An 11763-nucleotide genomic window follows, 5' to 3' on the forward strand; every position below is an offset into this window, starting at 1 on the left:
TAGCTAATTAACATAGGGCTTGCGCCTGGTTGAACTTAGAAGCTCCGTGCTGCACCCCCCTGATTTTGTACTTACCTGCTGAGCTTATTGTTTATAGAGCTTGCAAAAAGCTCATGATTTAATGAAGTTGGTGGAGATCTGAAGATACAAGCACTAGCAATAGAAGCTACGGCAAACTCACAGTTGACACCGACAGCTTCGCGGGCGGCGCCGAATGCCGATCGGAGCGGCGACCTCCGCCGACCACGCGGCCTCGAGCGCCGACACCGCCAGGGACGCCCGGATAGGCCAGCAGCACGTCGGCGGCGCCCAGGTGGCCGCGGCACGTCCTGGAGCTTGGCGAGAGCGAGGCGCAGGCCGAGGGCGGCGGCGTCGTCGCAGGGGCCCAGGTCGATGGACCGTGAAGGCGCGCCACCGGGCTGGGCCGGCCTCGGCGGAGAGCGACGAGCTCGAGGCATGGCGACGAGGGAAACAAACAGGGCGTCATCGAGGGACGCAGAGGGGGGACGGAACACGGCAGTCGAGCGAGGAAGAAGGGGTCTCCTTGTGTAATTCCCATGCCTAATATCTACCGTACGATCTCGATCCGACAGTTGGTAGTGACCCCAGGGTGAAGCTCGCGCGGCATGCCGCTCGACGCGGCGCACCGGATGCAGCACGGCTCCACGCCGTACTCCTTCTGGAGTTCTCGACGCCAGGGCGGTTCTGATCAGTGGCGCGCGTTAACTGAAGGAAGCAACCAACCAAATCGATACTCAATAGGCTTCAAATCCTCCGAGTCTACGAACCTTTATCGACCAAATGCCACAGAGCTCGTCACACGCGAGACTTCCCTATGCCTGCTGATGATCGAACACGCGGTAACCCTGTCCCATTTGATCCGTCACGAGGCATCTCTCCTGAAATGTTGCAAGTCAGTTTTCTGAAATGCCTGATCCTGAACGCAAGTCAGTTTTCCGATTTGCAGAAATATAGCTTAATTTGATTTCCGTGCACATCGCATGCGTCCCCACTGAATTGTTACTGTCAATTTGCTCGAAATCTGACTTTTCTTCTGAGAAGTTGCGCGCCCGTTGTATGAAAGTCTCCATTCCTGAATGTAATGCAACCCAATACTTGTTCGATACCTGAATGCAACTGAAAGCCTAGTCACTTCCTGAATGAAACCGCATCGCAAGATTCCAGTCTTAATTTGGTAACCGAAAGTAGAGTCTAAATAGCACGCGGTCACGACAAATTCATAGAAAACGCCATACTAATAATATTTCAACGAATACCACAGAGCTCCCCGCATGCTTAGGCGGAATCCCTGCTTTGTCAATTGCATCCAACGTGCAACTTCAGATGTTGTTGGGATATGGTAGCTGTTGACCGTCATCTTCAAGCGCTCAATTCTATTCTTTTATACAGTATACACGTTGTCCAGTGACAATTAGTATTGTTTCCAATAACAGAGTGATACTATGCCGGAAAGATGATTTGGCTCTAGATTCATGTGTGATCACTAAGTATAACATCTAGAACTTTTTTAATACAACATCTACTGTAGAAAATAACAATGCATACTTGAGAAGGTTCTAGAACAATTAGGAAATGGCAAGACAATAATACTCTAGAATTAGATATTTTGTATAGTTGGATAAGGATGAGGAAAATTCTAGAGATAGATATTTTATAAAAAATAATGTGGAAGTTGACATATTGCATCACCACAACACCGATAAGCACTTATAAATAGAGTTACTCTCATTTCCTCTTTTCATACCATGACATAAGAGATCTCAAGTAAGAGGCAGCATGATAATACTCTAGAATTTGATATTTTGCATAGTTGAATAAGGATGAGGGAAAATTTTAGAGATAGATATTTTGTAAAAAAATAGTGTGGAAGTTACCATATTGCATCACCACAACACCGATGAGCACCTATAAATAGAGGTGCTCTCATACCCTCTTTTCGTACCATGACATAAGAGGTCTGAAGTAAGAGGTAGCATGAGAGCCATGAAGTGTAGTTGTTCTTTTGTCTTGCATAGACGAATGAATTATTACTCCATGTGATGGCCAAAGTCAATATGAATGTTGTGATATGTGGCCACTTCAATTCTGGCAAGTCCACCACCATCGACCACCTTATCAGTATGAAGGGAGAAGGGTGTTATCGTGAGATATGAAGAAAATGCTCCAATTAATACCAAGTACGCTTGATTCTTAACAAGGCTGAGCGTGAGAGGGTTATCTCAATTGAAGTTTCGGTTGCGAGTCTGGAATCTGATAAGTACATCTGGACTATAATCGATACAACATCAAAACATGATTGCTAGGACCTCACTTGCGGACTTCGGCGTTCTTGTCGTTGATGCCATTGATGGTGACTTTGAGGCCAGTTTTGCTCATGATGGTCAGACCTGTGAACATGAAAATCTATCTAATGCCCTTGTTATGAAGCAAATGATTTGCTATATCAACAAGACACTTCTACTATTTATATAACTGTATCTAATTCACAACATGTATCAAGTAGTAGTTGTACATTCTGCTCTTGTTTGATAATTAGAGTTTGAAAATTCAGATGGATGCCACCGCCTCCAAGTACTCCAAGGAATGGTACAACACAATTGTGGAGCATGTGCAGTCCTTCCTGCAGAAGATTGGGTTTGACCCAGCATTCGTGCCTATCTCGGGCTTGGACAGAGATAAGTTGACCACGAGGTTAGTCAACATGGCCTGGTACGAGGGCCTGCTCCTCCCTGATGCGCTGGACAAGATGGAAGAGCCCAAGATGCCAGTGGACAAGCAGCCCCACAAGCAGTCCTTGCGCCTTCCCCTTATATGCATGTACAAGATTGGTGGGGTAGACACTATTTTTGGTGGTCGTGTGCAGACTGGTGAACTGAAAGCTGAGATGATGATGACCTTTGGGCCCACTAGCCTTGAGAGGAAAGTGATGTTGTTGGAAATGCACCATGAATCTGTGTAGATGGCTCTGCTGCGGGACATCGTTGGGATTAATACCGATGAGTGGCATTAAAGGACTTGAAGCGTGGATTTGTGGCATCCAACTCCAGATGTGACCCTGCCAGGGAGGCTACCAACTTCATTGCTAAAGTCAAAATCTTGCCTGGTGGTAATATCGTGAGAGTTCACAGAAGCTACACCCCAGTTATGCACTGTCACACCCGCCAGTGTCCTGTAAAGTTCACCGAGTTGCTTGAGACAATTGAACTTCCATTAATGGCGGTGTTGTAGGCAAACCCTACATTCCTCAGGAACGGGGAGTCTGGGCTTGTTAAGATAGTTCCCATCAGATCGATGTGGTAGAAGTTTTTGAGGACTGCTGGCCACTCGAACGATTTGTGATCCAGGATAGAGGCCAGACGGCGTGGAGAAAAAAGGAGATCCTACTGTGTGACTGGTAAGAGAGATAGCTCATGTTGACAGTTTTTCAAGGAATGGAGTCAATAGATGTTATTTTTATCTACCTTGTAGTGTGAGGCACTTAGTGACCATCCTCTTTTTGAGATTGGTGACCGTATTACCATAGTTCGAGTTTACAGTTGATGAGCATAAAAGTAACGGTACCCCTAAACTGCCCGTCAAGACCTAATCATCGGGCCACGGCCTTGACTAGGGTCACAGGACCAGTAAGCGCAAACCAAGGCCCAACAGTCTGGGTTGGCCCAGCAAGCCGGGGGCGGTCCACAACTCGTCTGTGGGCTCCGCCTTGCCCAACCCCCGACCCCCACGGGGAGAGTTCCACCTCGCCTGACCCCCGCAGGAGGGCTCCCGCCGGGAGGGGTCCACTCTGCCCGTAACAACGACGGGTCTCCGGGAAAGGGGGAGCACTCTTGGTCAAAAAGAGGTCAACGAATGTGGCCCCGGAGAGATAGGGGCGTGACCATTCCACACCCCCGTACGGACTAGAGTGGGCGACGGGTCAACCCGCGTCTTCCGAAGGGAGACGTAGCCCAACCACTCCACCAGACGTCATCAACATGAAACATGGTGACGAATGCCACGCCAGGATGTGACGGACCGCCATGCCCTACAGTTGACGATGTAAGCAGCCGCATGAATCCCTTGCCCCCATCCCGCCATGACGGGCACAGTGCCAGGAATGGGGGCGGACATCCTACTGTCACTGTCAAGCAACGCCATTAGGACCCACCGTACTCCGTAGATAATAGGAAGGGGTCGGGAGGCGCCCGACCCCTACGCCACTCCGTTCTCTTTCTCCCCGTGTAAGGCTCTCCTCCCTTGGATATAAAGGGGAGGGGACATACCCCGTGGAGGGGGATCCGCATTTTCCACACACACACACACACACACACACACGCTCACAACCCAGAGACTTGGGAGCCCCGTTCCCTCTCTCGCCCGTTTGTAACCCCTACTGCAAACTTGAGTGCAAGAGCACAAGAGCTCGAACTGGATGTAGGGACATTCCGCCCTAACCAGTATAAAATCTTGTGCCTCATCCTTGCACAACCATCCAGTCCCATGACGTGCGTATAAGTTTACTAGCCGATGAATGGAACGCCGACAACAGTAGTGATTAAGCCACAAACATGGTCCCGCATCGCTTCACAATTGCAGCACAGTGTGTATCTCTCCATTTTGATTCAATTATTTTGTATTTCTACATGTGACTTTGTTTCAGATAAATCATAAACCCATCATTGCCATTTGCATTACTTGCACAGTGTCGCAGCCCGGTCTCCGGCGCCCCCTCCGCCAGGTACATGTCCAGCGGCCTTTGCTATCCTGCAGCCGCAAAGCGCCATTTCCAACCACATTGGCACCCTCAAGCTTGGCCGAGACGCTGCACTCCGCCGCCCATCGCTACTCCACGTACAAGTTTAGGACCCTTCAAAAACAACTCCACCAAGGCACCAATAGCTTCAACTGGAGCCAAACCCAGCTTCACCGCCGAAGCTACAGAAGCCTCTCGTCGATTTGCACTGGAATGGGGCAAAAAAAAAACAGGCTCCTCCCATCCCCACTCTAATTTGACAAATATATGCCCCTCAAGGTTGTGAATATTACAGCAGAATTGCCACACATAACTGCTCACTCCACCGTTCGAGCACCTCTGGTGGCAGGGGAACAGCGTGGCGACTAGCGAGGCTGACCCGGAGTAGAACATCGCTTGTTGCATGAAGGAGATGGCGAGCGCATAGTGCGTAGGCTCGCCCGCAGAGCGGTGGCCAGAGACACGGGAAGACGGTGGGGTCGACAACCTCCTCCTGTTGAAGGGATGCAGGGACATGCCACCCAAGCCCCGCGTCGCTTGGCAGCAAACTCTGGGCAGTTGTGGAGGCGGAGTAGCAACAGAAATTGCCAGGAAGCAACATGGCGGAGCAGAGCAGTAGAGCAGGGTGATATTGCGATACAGGGCTGGGCGGCAAGGAGAAGATAAGCAAGTAGTAGGTGGAACAGCTGAACGGATAAGGGAAGAGAAAAAGAGGGGAGAAAAATTAAAGAAAAAAGAGAAAAAAAATTATTAGCTTAATCTATATTCATTAATATTTTTGTTTCATATGATTTATATTATAAATTAAGAGAGAACATAAAATTTGTACAACAAGTCAAATAGGTAGGGGTATATTGGATATTACATTTATGAAAAATAGAAGAAGTCATTCTACCAAACTTTTATAAAACATTTTCAGCTCTATCGGAGAAGCCACTCCACCATAGAAGCTACAACTGAAGTCGAAGCCCTGCCAAACAGGTCTAGATATTCGACACTCTGAAAATGTGGCTTTGCAGATTTGCCACGATCAAGATAGGTGTAGCAAAATTGCCACTTATATCATTGACTCCTTGATTAGCATACCAATAGCATATATTTTACTTTTTTAGTTTATTTCCCTATTTACCATCAGTCGAAAAGATCAGAACGCTCTTCGTATGTGCACGTACCTAGTTGCTGGATCAATTCGGTAGTATAATTAGTGCCGAAAGAATATCGCGTGGAAACGTGCCCCCCATCTCCCCTAGAACTTCATGGGCCGCTTGGAGGAGGCTGTGGCGTGGCACGCTGCCGATTGTCATCTCGTTCATGAGCCGGCAGCCGGCGGACGACATGGAACACATTTTAGATTCTTCTGCACGGTATCTACTCTTGTTTTGTTTGGCAGAGTACGTTGGATTTAGGAGCTTAAACTTTAGTACTCTCTCCGTTCCAAAATATAGGTCGTTTTGACTTTTCTACATTCATAGTATTTATTATGCATCTAGATATAACATATGTCTAGGTACATAGCAAAATATATGAATCTAGAAAAGTCAAAACGAGCTATATTTTGGAACGGAGCGAGTACACTTATTTATATGCTAAATAGTAGGACTAAAATGAATAAAAGAGAAAAATAGCATGTTTATCAAGGAGTCAATGATTTAGTTGGTAATTTTATGAAACCAATCTTGATGGTGGCATATCTGTAACGCCACATGTTCGGAGTGTTACATATCCAAATTGTGGAGATGCCGACCACGTTCTCTCGAGGTGGGCTACCGTAGAATCGTATTAAATATCCAAATATCCAAATTCTGTGCTGGGTGCCACATGCTTCATGTGTGGAGAACTCTGGACTTTTGATCGATGAATTTTCCACGTGTTCGGAACAGAGTAACAGACAAGACGACGTTGATCGTCTCACCTTGCAAAAAGCTACACTAGCCGGGTTAGCTTTGCTAACAGTCTCGGCAGCTCTGAACCACCTGCCTTACGAAAAGACCGAATCGGTAATAGGCGCATCAAACTGACGTTCAACTAACTGAATGCCACTGTGTATACTGCATTGTTATTAGTTTAGATTTACTACATTATTAACCACGCAAGTGTGGGCTCGTAATGCTCGTACTGAATTCTAGCCAGCACTTGCGCAATTGCTCTTGGCCAAGTACTTGCGCCTTGTTGAACTTACAAGCTCCGTGCTGCACCCCCTGATTTGTACATAACCTGCTGAACTTATTGTTTATAGAGCTTGCAAAAAGCTTATGATTGAATGAAGTTGGTGGAAATCTGAAGATACAAGCACTAGCAATAGGTAGCTAGTGCAGTGGCATATCAAGAGGCAAATCGAATGCAGTTTTGCTTGTTGTATTTGGGACTTGATCGAGATGGATAGACTACCAAAAGGACGTTCAGCAGGACATCGATGGCATCATGACACCAACGAACTGATCATCAGGACGTTCAGCAGCAGGAGCTACGGCAAACGCACGCGACCAGTTACCAATCAAGCAATCAGATTATCCTTGCAGAACTATTTTTTTTTTAGAAAAAGGATTACAAATCCAGCCTCTACGTTCATGAACGTACACAGTGACTTATTACAAAGTTTGAAAGAGAAAAAGAGCACAACCAATCTCTAGGACAGACAAAGAACTACAGCCTTGCAGAACTACCTACCAACACACATGTCGTCTCAGACTCTCAGTTGACACCGACAGCCTCGCGGGCGGCGCCGATCGGAGCGGCGACCTCCGCCGACCACGCGGCCTCGAGAGCCCACCACGCCAGGGACGCCCGGATAGGCCAGCAGCGCGTCGGCGGAGCCCAGGTGGCCGCAGCATCAGTACGTGTGGCCACCAGATTTTGAATTTCGTTTGTCAAAAAATTTCGGACATGGCCGAAATCATCGAATTTCGCGAAATTTCGATCGAAATTCATTTTTAGACTATTTTAAAAATACTTTTAAATATATTTAAATTATTATTTCTGAAATTTTTAAATTTCGGAGGGGGGCGAAATTTCGTCAAAATTTTGAACACTGGTGGCCACGCCGCCGATGGTCGACCGCGTCCTCGGTGCGCGCTCTGGCGTCCTGGGAGGCGACAACGAGGCGCAAGGGCGAGGCCGTCGTCGTCGCGGGGGTCCAGGTCGACGGGCCGTGGCAGCACCACCGGGCTGGGCCCTCCTCTGCGGAGCGCAACGAGCTCGAGTCATGGCGATGAGGGAAACAAACAGGGCGTATCGAGGGACGCACAGGGGGACGGAGCACGGCAGTCGAGCGAGGAAGAAGGGGTCTCCTTGTGTAATTCCCATGACTAATATGGACCGTACGATCTCGATCCGACAGTTGGTAGTGACCCCAGGGTGGACGGTATTTCATTTACCGTCCACCCCTCAGGTCGTTGTCTCGCCGGACACCGTCGCGTTCCGGCCGTTCTTGGCACGCTCGTCTCTCCTTCCGCGTGCTGGCGTCCTCCTGAAGGTCCGGCATCGCTTGGCGCGGCGAAGGCCCTCCGCGACCGCTGCTCGCCAGCCCGAGACGTGCGCGCTGTGCGTCGCGGCAAGCTCCGATGGCGTCCGCCACGGGGATGGGTCAAGCGACGAGGAGGCTGCGCTCCGCCGCCCGAATAGGCCAGAAGCACCTAGGCGGCGCCCAGGTTTCCGCGGCACGTTGCCACGCCGCCGACCGCGTCCTCGGCGCGCGCTCTGGGCCTCTGGCGTCCTGGGAGCTTGGCGACAACGAGGCACAGGGCGAGGCTGTCGTCGTCGTCGTCGTGGGGGGGGTGGCGGCCAGGTCGATCCGTCGATGGATGGACCGTGGCGGCGCCACCGGGCTGGGCCCGACTCTGCGGAGCACGCGACGAGCCTCGAGCCATGGCGACGAGGGACGCACCGCCGGGGGGGACGGAGCGCGGCAGTTCGAGCGAGGAAGAAGGGGTCTCGTTGTGTTTCCATGCCTAATATCGACCGTACGATCTCGATCCAACAGTTGGTAGGGGCCCTGGGGTGGACGGTATTTCATTTACCGTCCACCCCCTCGGACGGCCTCCTAACGGTCTGGTATCGCTCCGACGCTCCCGGTGAAAGGAACCGGCGCGGCGAAGACCCTCCGCCAGCCCTAGACGTGCGCTGTGCGTCGCTGCAAGCTCCGATGCCGTCCGCCACGGGGACGGGGCGATGCGGAGGCTGCGCTCCGCCACAACAGACCTCGCGGCGGCGGTGTTGCAAGTCCTCTTGGTGCCTTGGTGGCCATGGCGTGGTCGTCGGAGGCCGTGAGCCCGTGAAGCTCTCGCGCCATGCCGCTCGACGCGCGGTACGCCGGATGCGCCACGGCGCCACGCCGTACTCGTTCTGGAGTTCCTCGACGCCTGGACGGTTCTGATCAGTTGCGAGGCACGCGCTTACTGAAGGAAGGAAGCAACGAACCAAATCGATACTCGATAGGCTTCAAATCCTGCATCTCCGAAGGACCAAACGCCACAGAGCTCGCCACACGCGAGAGTTTCCAACGTCTGCAGATGATCGAACACGTAACCCTGTCCCTGTTGATCCGTCAGGAAGCATCTCTCCTGAAATGTTGCTACTCAGTTTTCTGAAATGCCTGATCCCGAACGCAAGTCATTTCCTGAATATAATCCGATTTGCAGGAATATAGCTTAATTTGATTTGATGGAATATAATCCGAACGCAAGTCATTTCCGTGCACCGCCATCAGTGGAGGTATTCCTTGATTTGCAGGAGGTATCTCTTCTGAAATGTTGCTCGCCGGTTGTATGAAAGTCTCTGTTCCTGAATGCAATGCAACCGAATACTTGTTCGATACCTGAATGCAACTGAAAGTCTAGTCACTTCCTGAATGAAACCGCATTACAAGATTCCAGACTTAATTTGGTAACTGAAATTAGAGTCTAAATAGCACGGTAACGAGTCACGACAATTCGACAAATTCATAACAAACGTCAAACTAATAATATTTCAAGGGATACCACAGAGCTCACCGCATGCTTAGGCGGAATCCCTGCTTTGTCAATTGTTTGGTCATGAAACGTGCTACTCAGTTATCTGAAGTCTGAACTTTCTGTTCCTCGACGCATGTCACTTTCTGAATAAAATCACGTTGCAGGATTACAGCTTATTTTGATGTGCTGCCGCCAGCGTGCGCATACCATACTTTCTTCTGAAGTGGTAGCTACTAGCGAGTGGTGCAAATATTCTGTTAATACACTTGAAGGGATTTTTCTGAACAATACTGACATTTGTTGTTTGTAACTCGAGTCAGACTGATGATTGCAAGTCTAATTTAGCAACTGCACTACTCCTTGCTGAGTTAAAAGCACAACAATGGCACATGTACTAAGATTGATCTTATCGCAACTGGCGCAAATCCAAATTCTACAGTCAAGAACCTATGCCTTGTTGCAGTAAAAATTTAACAATAATTGGTTATTCTTTGGACTCCAAAAAATTGGTTATCCTCCACTAAAGTATGCCATAAAGTTCTCGGATGGCATTATAATTTCATAGAACTAAAAAGGATAATGGCACCATGATCATGTAAGTACAGTTAAAAAAATCTGCATAAACGGGGGACAAGAGAAGACGAATCTAGGTTTAATATTTTGTGTCATTGCACCTGATTGAAATTATCAGAACAATTTGCACCTGCAAATCTGATATAACTGGTTGTGTTATGACTGGAAAAGTATACGTGAGGAGAAGCACAGCATCTGACTGAACAAGAAGCAAGAAGCCGCGCCCACGTTGTAGCAGTTCTTAGCTTTATTTGAATCCGTGTGTAATCAGTTGTAAAGATACCCTATAACTATTGTACTCAGTGGTTAATGAAGGTTAGACTTGGAGATCAGTTAGATCTCTGGGTGTCTTGCGCAACCTCCCTGTGCACACGCTCCTTCCCTTGCGCTCGTCCTCTGTTCTTGCCCGACGCCGGCCGCCAGGACGGCGTCGCGCCCGCGCCGCCGCCGGGAGCCGAGTCCCCGGCCTCCCATCCACCACGGATACGCGCTACGCCGCTCGCACCCTGACAATCTGGTATCAGACTTCTCCACGATGTCTGGGACCTCCGCCACGCCTCCCTCCGCCGCCATAACCGCTCCTGTGTCTAGCGCGCCACCGCCGCATTCCGCATCGGCCGCCGCCGACACCCACCAGCCCCCATTAGTGCCGCCGCCTACGAATCCACTACCAACCACCTCCGCTTCCCCATCCACCAAGAGCTCCTCCGCTCTGTACACACTCACGACCGCCATCTACGGCCTGCAGCGGCAAATGAGTCAATTTGCGACTCGTTTGGTCACAGTGGAAGGGCGGCCACCGGTGTTCTCCAGCGAACCGGCAGTCTCCGTGCGCGGGATGTCCAACGCAGGTGCGCCCCAACCACCGCCGGGATATCCACCCCTCGGCATGCCGGGCTACGGCGGGATTCCGCTTCATCAGCCATCGCCGTCGGTCGTCGTTCACACCGAACCACCACACCAACCCATTCCAATCACCCAGATTCAGTTTCCCCACTCCCCATCCCAAATCCCCACCTTCCAGCACTCGCCACAAGATACCTACGATGAAGATGGAGAGGGCGTCGCTGTTCCACGCTACCACAAACTGTCGTTTCTGACGTTTGATGGCAAAGAAGACCCCATCGGCTGGCTCAACCGATGCGACCACTTCTTCAGAGCTCAGCGCACTCGTGAGGCAGACAAGGTGTGGCTTGCATCATTTCACATGACCGGCGTCGCACAACATTGGTTCTATATGCTAGAACGCGATGCCGGCAACATCAATTCCATCTCCTGGCCGATGTTCAAGTCCTTGTGCCAGCAGCGCTTTGGACCACCGCTTGGCACCAATCATCTCACTGACCTTGCGCGGCTGCCATTCCGTGGGTCTGTCTCTGATTACCAAGAGATGTTCCAGACACGTTTGGCACACGCTGGTCCTCTGTCCGCGGCACAACAAGTCCAACTCTTTACTGGGGGTCTTCCACAGCCTCTACGCACTGACGT

The 11763-nt window shown here is 50.2% G+C and overlaps 1 protein-coding gene across 1 annotated transcript; it reads left to right on the forward strand.

Moving 5' to 3' along the window:
* The first annotated feature begins 214 nt into the window (after positions 1-214).
* LOC120709611 (elongation factor 1-alpha-like) lies at positions 215-2980 on the forward strand. Its single transcript, XM_039995295.1, has 2 exons — positions 215-313; positions 2573-2980. Exons 1-2 carry the CDS (start codon positions 215-217, stop codon positions 2978-2980), a joined length of 507 nt encoding a protein of 168 aa, XP_039851229.1.
* The last annotated feature ends 8783 nt before the right edge of the window (positions 2981-11763 follow it).

This window comes from Panicum virgatum, chromosome 5K, assembly GCF_016808335.1.
Source record: "Panicum virgatum strain AP13 chromosome 5K, P.virgatum_v5, whole genome shotgun sequence".
NCBI classification, from domain to species: domain Eukaryota; kingdom Viridiplantae; phylum Streptophyta; class Magnoliopsida; order Poales; family Poaceae; genus Panicum; species Panicum virgatum.